The 16,585-nt window shown below is 59.3% G+C and overlaps 4 protein-coding genes across 4 annotated transcripts; all 4 read left to right on the top strand.

The window, feature by feature from the left end:
- Positions 1-1,605: 1,605 nt before the first annotated feature.
- On the top strand, positions 1,606-4,224 carry LINJ_08_1030 (conserved hypothetical protein; the record flags this gene model as incomplete). The annotated part of the gene is made up of 1 exon (XM_001463399.1): positions 1,606-4,224. One exon carries the CDS (start codon positions 1,606-1,608, stop codon positions 4,222-4,224), a length of 2,619 nt encoding a protein of 872 aa, XP_001463436.1.
- A 1,763-nt stretch (positions 4,225-5,987) lies between these two features.
- Positions 5,988-7,103, top strand: LINJ_08_1040 (phosphoribosylpyrophosphate synthetase; the record flags this gene model as incomplete). Its single annotated transcript, XM_001463400.1, has 1 exon — positions 5,988-7,103. One exon carries the CDS (start codon positions 5,988-5,990, stop codon positions 7,101-7,103), a length of 1,116 nt encoding a protein of 371 aa, XP_001463437.1.
- A 1,551-nt stretch (positions 7,104-8,654) lies between these two features.
- TSIF (putative suppressive immunomodulating factor) lies at positions 8,655-11,495 on the top strand (the record flags this gene model as incomplete). Its single annotated transcript, XM_001463401.1, has 1 exon — positions 8,655-11,495. One exon carries the CDS (start codon positions 8,655-8,657, stop codon positions 11,493-11,495), a length of 2,841 nt encoding a protein of 946 aa, XP_001463438.1.
- A 931-nt stretch (positions 11,496-12,426) lies between these two features.
- LINJ_08_1060 (conserved hypothetical protein) lies at positions 12,427-15,861 on the top strand (the record flags this gene model as incomplete). The annotated part of the gene is made up of 1 exon (XM_001463402.1): positions 12,427-15,861. The coding sequence occupies one exon, from the start codon at positions 12,427-12,429 to the stop codon at positions 15,859-15,861; it is 3,435 nt and encodes a 1,144-aa protein (XP_001463439.1).
- Positions 15,862-16,585: the final 724 nt, after the last annotated feature.

Genomic DNA, 16,585 nt, shown 5'->3' on the forward strand with positions numbered 1-16,585 from the left:
GCTGCGCCTCTCAAACACGACGTCGAGGCTGTGGTGCAGATGCGCGTCCCGCATGAAGGTAATGAAGGGGAAGCAAGGGATGTCGTTTGTGAGCCTTTGTGGCTGCGCACACACTCCTTATCTCCTTCGCTTGGCACCTTCTCCCCTTTTTCTTCTTCTCACGCTCTTCCTGGCGCGGTGGTGCAACGATTTTGTTTTATTTTCGTGTGTAGTTCCTCTATTCAACGGTGCGATGACGCTAAAGAAGCTGCCCTGTATTCGGCTAGGGCGAAGGTAAAAGACTAGAGGGAGGGAGGGAGGGAGGGGGAAGGCAGGGGCGGCGAGCAGAGGGGACACCGTGGCCATCACCGAAAAGAAACAAGCAAAAGAAAAGGTCTCCAACGCCTGCATTTCCGCGCGCTCTCACCCACCTCCCTTCTCTCTCTCTCGCTATCTTGTCAACGGAGACATGAAGGTCATTTGGTAGGAAAAGAGGGGAGGGAGGGGGACGACGCGCTGCGTCTTTCGGGCACTGGCCGCGTGCGGCACCCTCTTTTTTTTTCTCTCTATTGGCACTGTCTTGTTTCTTTTCCCTTTCCTATCATACGCGTCTCGCAAAAGACTCCGCGCTGAGCAGCCATGTGCTGCGGCGTGGAGGAAGTACATAGACGTCACTGATGCATAAATGCGCGTCCGTGTACGCGCTTGTATGGAGCTTCTAACAGCGTCTGTGTGTGTCTGTGTATTTCGAGCGTCTGTATGCTATTCTATTAAGCACCGAAGAAACGACACAAACGACAGCGAAGATGGTGTCGGCTTTTCGGCTAATCGCTCCCTTCAATAGCTTCTCTGAAGGAGATTCTCCCCCCAGAGGAATAGACTGCAGATGGGGTCAACGTATATCTGAGGAGTCGACAGAAGACAAGGAAAAGAAGGGTGACGCAGAACCATGTTGTTTTCTTTGTGCCCAGGTGTCACGTTGGCAGCGGCGGGCCTGTGCAGGTGGCGATGGAGGCGCACGGGGTGGCATAGAAGCTCACGGGCTGATCACGCAGCTTCTGGCTTTACAAGCTGATCATCTTGCTGCGATGCTGCGATGCCGCGGTGCACCGTGACACCCGTGCATACCAAAGAAAACGACCAAAAACAAAACATGATCAATAACGAAGGGGCAACACAAACGGGCAATCGGTAGGGGGCGCGTCTGGTGCTGTAGTCGACAGAGCTCACTCTCGTGTTCACGACAACGCACTGCAGGAATACCTTCCGGGTGTCTACTGAGGTAGACAGAGACGCACTCACGCATAGCCAGGCAACCACTTTGGTGTCCCCCCCTCTTCAACTCTCCCTGCTTGCCCACGTTCGCCATGCCTCGTGCGCACCATACACCCGCCCATCGATACATGAACGCCGTTACTGTTTCGCTCCTTTTCCATGCTGCCTCTCGTAACTTAAACATACAACAACACAAAACTAACTCTTGTGCCTTCTTCACTAGAGGAACTCCATCATCCACACTTAGTCCCCTTGTTGCTATCGCCCAGCGCCTTCGCACGCGAAACGTGCGCAGATACACCTCTTCCAATAACATAACACCACAACAGTGGGTGTGTGTCTGTGCCCTTCATGTCCTCCGATCCGCAGCTCCGCCTCTCGATGGCGAACCAGAGCAACGTGCCAAAGGAGTACGTTCGCGCTTTGGATCCGCAGCTGCTTCCCCCGCGCGTGGGGCACAACTGGAATGACCAGGCGTTTCGCTTCAAGCAAGGCAAGCCACAGCAGCTGGAGGCGGAGTTCCGCGGCACGCGCGTGTTTCCTGCCACGCGAAACAGCACGTTCCCAGCACCGGCCCCAGACATGTGCCGCACTGCGCAGCAGCTGGTCGATGCCTTGATGTCTTCTTCCCTCAACCGCAACGCCGCTACGCGCAAAGCTCGCGCTGCTGCGGATTGGCGCCACGTGACACTGGATGACAAGGTGCTGCGCTTCTACGCTTTCTTCAGCGAGCCGGCTCCCGAGGCGGGGGCGGCCTCGTTCTGGCACCGCAGGGTGGTCATTAGCTTCTTCCCCGTCGACGACACAATCCTCATCGAGGAGCCGCGCATCATTAACAGCGGGCTTGACGGCGGCGTGTTTCTGAAGCGGCAGAAGGTGGTCGCCGATCCGCGGCAGCGAGAACAGTTCCCTGGTGAGGAGTACGTGTCCCTCAACTTCTTCAACGTGGGAAACTCGGTGCGGCTCAACGCCACGGACTTCTTCTTGTACGACTGCGACGACTTCACACGTGACTTCCTCACAGCCCTCGGCATCGAGGTGGGGGCGCCAGTGGAGTGCCCAGACGATCTGTTTATGTCCGAGTACGGGCGATATCAGGAGCGGCTCAAGTCTGGCAAGTTCGGCTTGCTGTCTCAGGACTCTAGCGCCGATGAGGTGGAGCATTCCGTCCGCTTCATCCGGGACGGTGGAAAGATGCTCCGCTTCTACGCCATCCTCGACGAGCGTGACAGCGTCCCTGCTGGGATGGTGCGAAGGCTGGAGGTGATGTTGTTTGTGGAGGACAACTCCATTGCTATTGTGCAGCGGCAGAGCTCTCCAGAGAGCTGCCAAGGCCTGTACCTGTCGCGATGCTGGCTTCCCAAGAGTGGCTCGGTGGCCAAGGCGAACGAGCTGACGTTTGCACATCGCGTGAACGGACAGCGCGAGCCGGACATGGGCATCCCAGACGCCTACTACCGCGACGTGGATCTGGACGTCGGCGTGACTCTGAACGTCTTCGGCCGCTCAGTCCTCCTGTACGACTGCGATGACTACACACGAGAATTTTTCATGGAGCGCTACGGCGTTTCTTTGCGGCCGCCTGTGGATGTGTCGAGTTACTTTCAGGGAGATGGGCGCCGAACAGTACTCGGGACAGAGGCACCAACGAAGAGCCTCCTTGGAGACGGTGTGAAGAGTGTGGTGGGGAAACCAGTTACCGCCGCGGACGCCGGAGACGCCGGAGACGCCGACGGAGGCGTCGCCGTCTCCTCGGCCAATGCCGCCGCAGCGGCGAAAGGCACGCCGACTGACACGCTCCGTTTCCGTGCTGTGCTCGCCCGCCCCGCCAACCATGACGACGAGCAGCGCCGCTTCACTGTCACTTACTACACCAACTCGGAGGAGTTCATGGTGTATGAGAGTGCGTACCCGAAGGCCGGCATCAACGGTGGCTGCATGTGGAAGCGAAGGAAGGTGATGAAGATTCCGCCGAAGCCTGGCCCACGCAACGCGCCGAAACCACCGGCCGTGCCGGGCGAGGTGCCACACTACACCCTCTCCGATCTGGGTGAGGGCAAGGAGGTCGTCATCAACGGTCTACCGCTGCGGCTTTACAGGATGGATGCGCACACCGCCACCTTCTACGCCCGCTGCGCCGGTACGCTGCCGGAGGACACTGCTGACGGGCCAGCGATGGTGACGGATGCGACGGGGGCGATGGTGACGGTAGACCATCTCGTCTCGGAGCTTCGCAGCCACCTTCACTCTCGATATGGAACTGGGGTAGCCTCGTTTATGGCACTCGATCGCGACCGCGACGGTATTGTAAGTTTGCCCGAGTTCACGATGGCGATGAAGGCGTTCCAGATTACGGAAGACAGGGGTGCCGCGGCTGCCATCTTCGCGCATATCGCCCCCACACGCGACACAGCGTACTTCACTTCTGTAGACCTGATGAAGTGGATAGACGCCGTCGGCGATGAGCACAGGACGGCAGGCTCTGTGCGAATTGCCAGCATGCCAAGCGGCGGCAGGGAGGCCGAGCTGAAGGAGATTGAGCGGCGTGCGTTGCGCTCAAAGGTGCTGCGGGAGCTGAAGTCCCGCCTGGACGCACGGTGCTGGAAAGGGGCGGACATGTTTCGCCTGGCGTCCACCATGCCGCGTGCCTACCGTGGCCGTCGGGCTGACCTGTATTCTTTCACGAACCCAGACCGCGACACAGTCATCACTCCAGTGCAGCTGCGCCGCTGCATCGAGGAGATACTCACTGGCGCCCCCACCGCCGCGGAGATGGCGTGTCTCTTAGAATTCTTCTTTCCTAGTCTGCCAGCGGAGGCCTACACTCAAACCCGCGACAACGGCACAACGTACGCCGTTGACTTGAACGAGTTCCAGAAGCGGTACTACGTGATGACAAAGGAGACGATGCTGCCGGACGACGATGCCGCTGCCGCCTCAAGCTCGTCGCGAAGGGGGACAAGAGAGTGAGAGAGAGGAGTGGGCTTGTCTGTCGCTTCGCTTCTCTTCTCCGCACGCGCATGGCTGGGTTTGGCTCGCTCCCCCTCCTCCCTCTCTCTTTCTCAGTCTCTCCTGCTGTTTGAATGGATTGTTTGCAGTGCAGGCGCGAGTGACGCCGTTGATGCGGGCCACACCCTCCGTCGTTTTCGTTTCCTCTCCGTTCGCCCGGATTCTCTACTCCTTTTTTTCAGTGGCGGCTGCTGGTTGTCGTTGCCAATCTTGCCGAGCCGCATGCGCATATGGCAGCGTCGGGATCTCTCTCTCTATCCCTCTGTGCATCTGTTCACCTCTTTTTTTTTCTCCCTTGAATGTAAACTACACAGCGGGCCCGTGCTGTGCTCCCCACTCCCCCCTTTCTCTTGCCTCCAGCAGCTTTCCTTTACCCGCATGCCTTTTTCTGTTCGCTCTCCGTGCCGTGTTTCCATCTCCTCTGCCACCCGGAATACGGGAAGGACAAATTGGAATCGTCAAAAGATACGTGGCCTCCCCCCTCACGCCGCCACCCCCGCTCCACCTCCCCCTACCGGCCCTCCTCCATGCAGGGACATGCAGCAGGCATGCGACAGCGACATGGTTCTTGAGTTCGAGTTTGTAAGTGCAGCGAAGGCGCTTCAAAAGCGCTTGGCCTTTTGCTGTCCTCGTTTGGTAGTCGGCGGTGGTGGTGCTTGCACAGATTGTGCGTGAGCGTGTGTAGCCATGTATGCGTAGCCCCACTCGAAGCACGTCTGTCTGTGAGTGTGTGCGAGTCGGCGCACCTGAGAAGGTGCGCCGACACCTCGCTTTTTGAAATGGGTTCCATTGCGCTCGTCCCCTCTCCCGCACCACCCTTTCCTCTGTCTCTGTTTCTCCCTCTGTCCATGGTATTGGACCGCAACGTATGTGCGTGTGCTTCTACCCCCGTCTAACAGAGGGACAGCAACGTGGGCGACAACAACGGAAGTGAGAGAACAGAACGGACAATAACGTTTCCACTATCTTCTCCGTTGCGCTGTCTGCTGTTTGTGTGGCTCATCGGCATCCATTATCACCTCCAGAGTCACATCGAGTCGCGATCTGGGCGCCTCTGTTCGAGGTCGAGCGATCAACAACAACAAAGATACTCCTGCAACACAGGCGACAGGCTCACACAATTTTTCGCAGCAATACGCAAGGCACCCCACGGACGCGGCCACCCTCCTTTTCGGTTCTTCTTTCACATCCGCTGTCTTTCACTGCGTGCGAGGGGATACGGGGTTTTGGTGTGTTTCCTCCGATCTGCTTTTCTTGCCTCCCCCCTCCTTCTCTTCCCTCCTCCCTCCTCTCCCCCCTGGACCTTTACCATATTGAAGAGCAGGCGTTTCACCTACACTAAAACAAAAACGTGTGTCGACTATCAGCTCGTATTTCAGTGATAGGGGGGTAGCTCTCCTCTCCCACTTCTTGAGTATACATACATATATATATATATACACTATATAAGCAAGGAAAAACCAAAGTGGGAAACAGAAGGATCACCGCTGTAAAGTGGGAGGCGAACGAGGCGCAAAGAAGAAAAAAAAAGGAGGCGGCTGTGGTGGAGTGGCAGGCGACATACACACACTCGCACTGTGCCGCCCTTTTTCGTTCTTCTGCTTCCTGTTGCGTGTCCTTTTCTCTCCTCTTTTTATGTGTGGACCGACCGCGGCGTTTGAACGGTTCCCCCTGTTCTGTTCTATTTTTACCCCTTTCCCAGTGCCCACGGATTGCCCTCGAAAATGTCCGTCTCTCCTCTCTGCGATCAGCTGAAGCGCATCGAGAAGGCGTACTTCTACCAGCCGGGCAAGATGACGGAGGTACATGCGATGAGTGGGACCGTGAGCCCGCACACGGAGAAACGCGACTACTCGCGCCCGTTCTGCCTAGTCTCCGGTAACGGGAATCGTCCGCTGGCAGAGGCGGTGGCGCTCCTGATGGGCACCCACACCCACCACACGTCTGTGACGCAGTACTCTAACGGCGAGGTGAACGTGCGCATCAACGAGTGCGTGCTCGGCGCTGATGTCTACATCATTCAGAGCACCACCGGAAACGAGATCATCGACATTAATACGGCGCTCATGGAGCTGCTCCTGCTGATCCGCAAGATGCGTCTGAGCAATGCAAAGAGTGTGACCGTCATCGCCCCCTTTTTCGGGTACGCTCGCCAGGACCGAAAGACGAACCTGCGCGGCCCCATCTCCGCCTCCGTGGTCGCGCGCATGATCGTGAAGATGGGCGTAAACCGTCTTGCCTCTCTGGACCTGCACTCGAACCAGATTCAAGGTTTTTTCGACAACATTCCGGTAGACAACCTTCTCATGGCACACGAGTTTGCGCGGTACCTGCACGACCAGCCGTGGTTCAACGTCGATCAAATGGTGGTCGTCTCGCCTGATGCGGGCGGTGTGGAGCGGGCAAAGCAGCTGGCCGATATTCTGCAGGTGGGCCGCATCGTCACCATCGTGAAGCGGCGCATTGCGGCTGGAAAGGTGGACACGATGCAGAGCGTGGGTGAGGTGGCCGGCTTCACTTGCATCATCGTAGACGACATGATCGACACCGGCGGCACACTGGTGAAGGCATGTGAGCTTCTGAAGGAACTCGGCGCGGTGCGCGTGATGGCGTGTTGCACGCACGGCATCCTCACAAACCCCTGCCCGGATCGCATCAACAACTGCAGCGCCCTTGAGCAGCTTGTGGTGTCCGACTCCATCCCGCAAGAGGAGCACCAAAAGGTGATCTCCAAGTTGAAGGTGCTCACCATTGCGCCTCTTATCGCGGCCGTCATTCACCAGTACTTGAACGAGAAAAGCGTCAGCTCCCTCTTCCCTCCCTCACTGCGGGACAGCTAAGGAAGGTGTGAGCGTGAAGTCACACGCGCACCTTTCTTGGTCACAGCATACAGGAGACAAGACGAAAAAAAAATGAATTAATGAGTGCGTTCAGCCCCTCACATCTCCAGCGGCACCTTTGCATGCCTGCGCCCGTCTCTCGCTCGCTTTTCTTCCATAATTGCTGCTGCTGCCGCCTCCTTTCGCCTGCCGCAAGCACCGACACATACGGACACACACACACAACCGAAGAAGTGGGCAAGAAAGGGCAAGGGTGGCCTCCCTCTTCCTCCCTCCTCACCGACCGCAGCGCTGACGATGCCACGAGAAACCAACGTGTTGATGGTCAAGGACTTAAAACTATGTTTGTGTGTGTGTGTGTGTGATAATCTTCCCGTGGACGTCTTCACTGTGCTTGGCTGGCTTGGCTTGCCGTGCCTTCTCTCCTACTATTTTAGGTTTTTGGTGGTCTTGCGTCGACGCGTCTAAACACATTCGCGTGTTTTGGCTCTCTACAAAACAGAGAAGAGGGAAAAAGGGGGGGGTGTGCCGTCGTGTTTTTGCCCCCCCCCCCTTCCCTACACACACACACACACACGGACACAGACAAAGACAGACCTGCTTCTGATCAAACTGGGAACATGGTTGCACAGGCGCCGTGATCCATGACTGGGAGTTGCACATCCTTGGAGGCCTTGCGAGGGTATTAGCGGAGAGGGGGAGGGGAAGAGGGGAGGAAGCGTGCGTCACGTCAAGTGTGAACTCTGTCTTGCCTCTCCTCTCTTTCTCTCTGGAGGATTCCGTGCAATATCTTTGTTTAGTGCGGAAATGTGCGTTGCCGAGGGATCGCTACCTCTTTCGCCGTTCTCTCGGAGTCCTCTGTTCAAGGGCAGCCTGGCATACGGGGTCACACGCTGGAGATGCTCGTGCGACCCTTTTATGCGTGGGCATGCGGGTAGGACAGGCGAAGAAAGTATACCACCGCCACAACTCCTCCTCTACTGTTTTCTCCCCTTTTGCACCCTTCTCCTTCCACCTCTACCCGCTTCCTCCGTTGCACACGCCCACGCCCTCGCGTCGCAAGAGGACGCCCCAGAAGACGAAGCGGCCAAGAGGCAAAGAGCCCATCTCGTTTTCGCCGCGTGCGTGCGTGTGAACAGTAGTGCACCCGTGCGGCGGTGCAGCTCTCACAACACTCTCGAGTGCCTCGTCTCCTCCCTCCCTCCCAACTGCCTCCCTCAAAAAAAAAGATTCATCTTGCTTTTTTTTGCTTTGTGCTGCGCGTGCAACTGACAGACATAGACGCACGCACCCGCACCCACACGCACACGGTGGCATCTTACTCTTCTGCTTCCACGTGCGTGCACGCATGTGGTACGTGATACAACCCATAGACACACTCACACCCACCCACCCACCCACACACAGGACCTACACGCACACCCTGATTTGCCCCTCCCCTCTCTCTTTCTCGCGTGTCTCTCATACACGTACGCATTCCATCTTTCCCTTGTACTTCTCCCGCTTCCCCCCTTCCCCCACCAACCAACTTTACCACACCTGTGCTCACAGATGACGTCGCTGACTCTCAGAGAGATCGGGGCCACCAACAACGTCGCAGAGGATCACGACGTCCTAGAGCTCTTCGCAGCGTGTCGCGAGAGCGTGGTCCACGTGGCGGCGTCGCACCTGCTGCCATATCATGTCGCAGTGACCACGAGAAATGGTTTTGTCGAGCTCATCGACACTGCCACTGGTGAGTTTCGTCTTTTCCTGACGTATCTCGACCGAATTCCTCTTGATGCCTCGCTGCGGTGCTTCTCACTTGTGCCTAGCCTCTACGCGGCCTCGCAGCAGCATCACCATCGCCGTCCTCAGCACCACCTCCTCTACTCCCTTTCCTACTCCAACGAGCTCCTGCTGGGAAACGTGGAGACGGGCGCGGTGCGTGTCTTCGCAACGTGTGAGAGCCGGCCAAGTGTCGTGCAGTGTGATGGTGACTACATCATCTGTGGCGAGGGGACCGGAAAGGTGACGGTGTGGCGCACGAGTGTGGAGGGGGAGTGGGACGCGCGATATGCCTCTAGCTCTGCCGCATCCACTTCCCTATTGCCGCCTCTGTGGAAGGCTTGTCTCTTTGATAGCACCGTCGTCTGTGCGAATCTCCATCGAGATCAGCTCGTGTGCTGCTCGGCAGACTACCGCTGCGTCGTGGCGTGCGTGGAGGACGGGGTTGTGCGTGCCACTCTGCCGCTCGACCTGAACCAGGCGGTGGCTGTGTTCGCTCTGACGATGCCGTCGATGGCATCGTTGCTGCACAAAAGCCTAGTCGTGTGCCTCACCTCGCGCATCTCCATCTTCACATCGAGGCCGGCCCGCGACACGGCTGCCTCAGCGCAGCTCTCCCCGTCTTCTGTGCCGACCGCAGAGCACTTGGAGTGCTGGACGCGCCAAGGGGACTGCGCTGTCGAACGAGAGGAGGTGGCGTGCGCTTCATGTCTCGGCGGCTATCTGGCAACTGGCACCATCTCTGGGTTGGTGTTACTGTACTCCTGTGACGCTGCTGAGCCGCTGGTGAAGGAGTTGGTGCGCTTCAACGTCGGCTATGGTGTCACGGGCATACAGCTTTTCCCCAACGACACACTCCTTGTCGTCACATCGGTTGGCGATGTCTGGCGATGGCCGCTGTGCGATTTGCTGCGCAACGCGGGCGCGAGCGGCGCAGAAGGCGAGAAAGATGAGGCGACGGAGGCGGAGCCGACAGCTGCTTCACACCAGCCTCCGCTGCCGTTGGCCGCACCACGGGTGCCAGCGGCTCCGTCTCCGCAGGACAAAACCCTCCATACTGAGCCGCGTGTGCCTGCCCCCCCGCACGAGGTGAGCTACACCCAGGAGGGTGACACAGAGGACCGCAGCTTCTCAGCCCACGACACCTCGACTCTGGGACACACACCGCAGAGAGAGCGCGAGGCAACAGCAAGGGTAGAGGAAATTGTCACCGCGGTATGCGTCGACGCCGACGCCCCTTTAGTCGGTGCCCGCAGTGACGCTGAAGAGCAGGGCACCCCATCGGTGCATCTCTCTACCGCATCTGCGTCTCTTCGGGCCCTGAGCGCTTCATCCGAGAACGACGGTGACGAGGACCACCCGAACGAGCGCGGCAATAGCAGCACAGACATGGACGCGCGCCGCGCCGAGCCAGCGACGGTTTCGTGCCTTCCGCCGCCGCCTCCGCTCGCGTCGCCGACGGTTTCAGATAAGTTCGATGAGAAGAGAGGCGCCGGTGGTGTGGCTCGGTGCGCCACCGAGTTTCAGCGGCGGACCCTCTACGACCCGGAGCAGAGCACTGAAGAGCTGGGGGTGGTGGACATGGGCGTGCCGTTCAGTGCTGCTGAAAATTCGGCTGACCTGAGTCACGATGACCTGCGCATCGCCGTCTCACCACCTTCCACTGCAGACACCACCGCCCACCACGACGCAGCATTGGATGGCAGCGGCGCAGACGTACCGGAGGTGACAGCGAGGGGGCCAGCCGCAGGCGCAGCAGCACTAGCAGCCAAGGAGGGGACGATCAGTGACAAGGACATTCAGCCCTTCCAGAGCAACCACGGCGACCTCCGCGACACCGCTGGTGTGACGCAAGGTACTGTCCACAGCAGCCCAGGTATTGCAAGCAGACAGGGAACGAGCATGAAGGCTGCCGTGGACGACCTGGAGCTCGAGTTCGCGCACGCAATGAAGCGACTGCTAGGGCCAACTGTGGGCGTTGAAGGCCTCCGCAAGGACCGTCGTATGAATCCTCGCAAGGTGGCTGGTGTTCTCGCCAACCTCACGAACCAGCAGGCAGCCGCAGCGGGTGCCAAAGGGCTCTCCCATGAGGCGCCGTCGCAGCCACGTGCACTCGAGGGGTCGAACAGTACCAAGTTGCTGGAGGAGAAACGGGCGACGCTAGAGGCAGCCGCATTCGACTTCGAAGCGTACCGGCAGGCTCACCGCTTGGAGGTGGATGCTCTACAGTATCACCACCCTGTGCGGGCTCCTACCTACACCCTGCAGGATCATGTCTTTGACGCCGTTGAGTCTGCGGGACGTCTTTGCGACAAGGAGGCCGGGAGAGCCACTGGAGCCTCAGGGAATGCCGCTGCCACTCTCCCCGCAGCGCCAGAGGATGAGTTACGCGACGTGACGTACGGCAAGGTGAAGTGGACTCTTGACCCTCAAATCGCTGAGGAGCGTCGGCGCGGCGGGCCAGAGATGGCGCAGCACCACTGCGATCACTTGATCTTTTCGACTCCGTACCCCACGAAGACAACAGTGCTGTTTGCCGAGGAGGCGCCTCTCATGCCCAGCACAGCGTGGGAGGAGGTTCTCTTGCTGCCGCTGCCGCTCCCCCCCGCTCCCTCCGTCTTCTAGGGCACTTCACTGGGAGGGACTTCCGTGCTTTCACGGACTTGTGCGCTTCTCGCTTCGCTCTTTCGCAGGCATCCGACCAGCCCCACTACCACAAACATTCCATGCCACACTGCCATTGCCGCGGCCAACGCGGTCGCGCACGCGCTCAAAGGGCAGAGGAGGGGGGGGTAGGGAGGCTCCCCTCTTCAACAACGGATTCTTTTGATGCTTGTGCCCTTTGGCATCCGTGAAGGGGTGCGCTTGCTGTGTCCTCGTTACGGGAGAGAGCAAGTGAGTTTGGCAGAAGACGAGAGAGGGAGAGAGGAGCAGTTCCGCTTACGTGTTATGTCTCCCCCGACTTCTCTCCAACGCGCATGTGGCTACACCTTTCACATCAAGCTTGCGGCAGACGTAGCTGTTGCCTGTGTCCTTCTCGCCGCCGCGTCGTCTGTTCGTCGTCCGTCTTTGCGTCTTGGGTGGATGCGACTGCAGGCGATACCTGGCCGCTGTCTGTCTGCCTTTCGACGCGCTGTGCTGTGCCACCCCTCCTTTCATCGTCTCGTCGTTTTCCCCCCTCCCTTCCCAACGTGAAGGGCAGCAACACCACGCACGGGTGGGGTACTTTCGCGTCACCAGTAAACAAACAACACGAGTAAAGAGGGTGAAGCCGTTCACGGACTTTGCTCATTTCCAACGTCCACACACACAGACGTGTCTGCACCAAGTCTGCACCGTCTCCCTCCATCACCGCCCACTTTCTCTCTCTTCCCCCCTGGAAGCCGCAGATTGCGCTTGAGGTCTGTGAGGTTGGACTTGCAGCTAAGACCTAGCCCCTCCATCCAATCACGCTTGAGTTGAATGCACAGGTACACATACACATGCACATACATACGTCTATCCACCTAGACTCTGATTCAGTTGCGTGGCATTGCCAACTATCATCATTACCATAATGAGCCGATACAAGGAGCTCCAACCCGCCATCGACGGCGTCTTTCACCAGCGTGGCGAGGAGGTGGTGGCCCACGAGATGGTGTCAGAGATCAGCAGCAAGAAAAAGGCATCGACGCCGCGACTGCTCATCCTATCGCACTTCCTCGGCAGAAGCGGTGGCGCCACGCTCAGCATCGTCACGGTCGACCCAAGCGGACAGCGAGTGAAGATCAAGTCTGCCTTCGCCGTGGATCGGCTGGTCAACATCTCGAACGAGGGCAGCTTCGATGCAACCTTCAACTTTGGCGCCAGCGGCGTGCTGTCCGTCAGCTTCGAGTCGCACATCCAACGGGAGATGTTTGTCGCTGCCGCCCGCCGCATCCGCGCGACGCCGTCATCATCCTCTGGGGCCCGTGAGAGCTACGTTGACAACCGACTGAGCACCATTCGCGGTGTGCTCACAGAGGCGGTGGGTGCTCAGGTAGAAGCTGACGCTGCGGCGCGCGTGCGGAAGCTGCGGCAGGACAAGCGGCGCATCTTCTCCACGGAGGAGGAGAAGCACCTGCTGCGCCACATTGGCAATAACGGAGCCGGGTTCGACGACATCAAGCAGTTCCAGGAGATTCTCCTTCGCCAGCAGAAGAGCTCCGAGCTCAGATCGCTCAACCTGCTGACCACCTCCGAGGCTGTGTGGCAGGAGGCGCAGCAGCAGGTGCAGGACCTCGTCCAGGACGTGGAGGAGGTGGGGCAGCGCATTGAGGAGTACTCGACTCACCTTCTCTCCAAGAAGAGCGTCCTTCAGCAGGTGGAACACGACAACAACACACTGCAGCGACGACAGCAAAACCTGGAGGCCCTGTACATTATGATGTCCGACCTGCGCGACCAACTACGGCTCGCGCCGGCGACGATGGCGCTGCTGAGTCGACTGCGCACCGTACCAGAGGATGGCCTCGTGGCCTTCTTCTCCGAAGGCAGCAACGCGGTGACGCTTTCGGTGGCGATGAAGCACATGCAGGGTGTGCTGCACAACCCGAAGCTGGACAGTGACTTTCCCATCACCGCTGTTGCAGAGCGGAAGGCTTTTTTCCTGGAGCAGCGCAAGATGATCACGCAGCGCTCCAAGTCGTATATTATGGCCATCATCGGGTCCTTCGAGGCAACGTACCTCGCAGACAAGTCGAGATACAGTCGCGACGCGTCGCTTGTGTGGCGGCTGCACGTCGAGCTGGCACACAAACTGTTGAACATCAGCGATGTTATCCGTGCACTGGACCGCATCGACGTGGAAGGCTTCAATAACGCACTGCGCAAGTATCGAACGAGCATGCAGAGGGTCTACGCACTCGAGATCACGCACTTCTTCAAGTGTCTTAAGAAGCAGGTGAAGAAGGTGAACACCTGGCGCGGCCCTTTTCTGCTCGGCACCTCCGAGTCGCGCAAGGAGGCTATGTCGATGCGGATGGAGACGGCCCAGTCTGGTGAGACGCCGCGCATGTATTCCCGCGGCAGCCAGTCAACGCCGGCGCTCACCCCTCGCATGATGCGCTTTGGCGACGACTCCGACTACGGGGCCGGCGCCGGTGGCCGGGCAGCCTCTGGCCTTGGCGGCAGCGAAGACCGCACGCACCTTTCCCTGCAGTTTCCATCCGTGGCAGACCTGAGCATGGAGGGCAGCGTGCCTGCCTCCGCAATCGAGCTGTACCAGAGCGCGAACACACTGCGCCGGCTGGACGCACGGGCGGAAACGTCGTCGGTTATGAGCGGGATGAAGTCCCTCAACCCCGCCAGCACCAGCGGTGGCGGGTACGTGCGACCTGATCTCGCCTTCGCCATTGCGCTAGAATCATCTGTGCTCGCGGTGATTCACGAAGAGGTGATCCTTAGCCGCTGCTTCAACCTCTTCAGCGACCCGGCAGAGAAGAGCGGCAACGACGAAGACGCTGCAGCCCCTGCAAATGCCGGCGCCAACCCGCAGGCAGACGACTCTAAGAGGACAGGCGCTGCCACTCCCAGAGGAGCTGCCGGGGCGGACCGCGCGCAGATGAAGCAGGAGTCCTTGCTCGAGCTCTTTGGCGGCGCCGACGCGGACCACCTCGTGCGCACTCTGCAAGGGACATCACGTAGCGCCAGCGTGCAGAACTCTCGCTCGAGCAGCCAGGACATCGGCCTGCCACCTCGCCCTCCTCCGGCAGGGTACGGCGGCGACCGCCGGGGCCATGGCGGGTCTTCCTTCCCGCACCGTCGGACGTGGAGCGGGGCGTCGTTGTCGGGGTACGGCCGCGAGAGCAACTCCAGCGACGGCGACGACGTGGACGGCGGTGGCCCCGTAGACGAGTGCAGCCGCGCCTCTCGCATCGCGCTGCACCGCAACTTCCTCATTCGCACGATGCGTGACCTGGCGCTTTTCTTTGTCGAGAAGTGCGACCGCATCTACTGTGTTCCCATCCTGTGCATGATACGCGCCTACCGCTCCACCGCGGCCGACAAGGCCATGCTGCCATCGAAGAGTGCCTTCTGCCAGGCAATGCTGGCAGAGGTGGAGACGGTGATGGTGGGCGGCATGATGCGGTTTGTGGCGGAGCAGACCGACTCTATTCACCGGTGCCGCAAACGGTACGTGGTGCGTCCCACGGCGCTGCTGCATTGCTTCTCTAAGATGCCGGCCCTCTTCATGCGGTTTGAGGCGGTGCACAACGCCCTCGCGCGCAACGTGTGCGACCGCACCGAGTACGCCTCCATCGCGCTGAGTCTCGTCGATCAGTCCTTCGATGCCTTGGACCAGATTACAAGCGTGAAGGCCACCGGCGAGGACCAGAATGCGGAGCAGCTGAAGCTGAACAAACTCATTGCACAGAAGGTGCACTCCGTTCTGGATGGCGTGGAGGCGGACGCCCACTCGCTCAAGTGGGTCTTTATTCAGCAGTATCGGCACCAGTCGTTCTTCTGCGCCTTCTACTCGACCATGCCAAGCGACAGCTTTGCCGTGGAGCTGCTGCAAGACCACTACACATCGGCGAAAGAGAAGCGGGACCGCTACGAGGAGCTGTACCTAACGCGTGTGCTCCTCGTGCGCAGCTTCCCGGTTTTCGGGGCCTTCGCGCTCTCCGCCGAGGACCTCTCGATGATCTACTCAAAGGAGGAGCTGCGACATCACAAAGCCCTCTCCGCGGATGCTGTCAAGAAGGTCGTTGGCGGACTCGAGAAGGAGATGCGCTCCGGTGTGCGGGCAAGCGCGGCGCGGATGAAGAAGCACTTTTTGTGCGATGTAGACCTCAACGGCAACGAGGCCTCTTTCCACACCACGCTGCTGCAGCGGACCTGGCAGCACTTCTCGACACTGCTGCTGCACAAGTTCGACTTTCTGGCAGAGATGCTCACATGGCCGGCGTATCACGGCATTTCCATGCCCGTGGCCCGCTCCGACGTTGTGGAGATGCTCGCGGCGTACTAGAGAGTGGGAGTGGTCCAGCAGCAGCAGCCCATGATGGTGTCGGCACGTAAGGCAGCATCACCGCCGCTAACGTTGCGGAGTAGATAGGAGAAGCACTGCAGCGTAAGCGAGAGATGGCGCAGGACTTGCACTTCTCCGTCCCCGTAAACACCTGTCACACTCGTCATGCTCTGCATGTCCCCGAGCGGCTCTACTGTTTGGTTTCGCTCTTTTTTCGCCATCCGGTTCTGCTCATGGTGCTCTCCCCCTTCGACTCCGCTTCGTCTGCCTGCACGCGTGCAGACGTATGCAGGCTCATGCGTGTGTGTGCTTGCTTGCTTTTTCGGCCTGCTCTGTCTCCGTCTGCATGTCGCCAGGCTTCTCCCATCACTCCCTCTTGTGTCGTGCGTGTATGTGGGCGTGGGGGAGAGATGGAGATGGGTGCATGGGGGCGGCATTTATGCGAGCTTTCGACCCTCCGATGAAGGCCACACGCCAGAATGCACACACCTGTCCACCCACCCACATGCATAGAGAGAGGCCCATCTCTACGTTGCACTTGCTCGTCCTTCGCTGCTCTTGCCAGCAGTTGCGTGCACAGCTGCGGGAAGAGTTGGGAAGCGAACCACTCACAAAACGGGGCATCGAACGAAGAAGACCCAGGTGAGTACAGGACGGCTTCGCTTGCCATGATAGAGCCCGTGCGTGTCTCCGCGAACGCCGACGACTGCCGTTTCGTGGGCCC

The sequence above is a fragment of the Leishmania infantum genome, chromosome 8, assembly GCF_000002875.2.
Source record: "Leishmania infantum JPCM5 genome chromosome 8".
In the NCBI taxonomy this organism is placed as follows: Eukaryota; Euglenozoa; class Kinetoplastea; order Trypanosomatida; family Trypanosomatidae; genus Leishmania; species Leishmania infantum.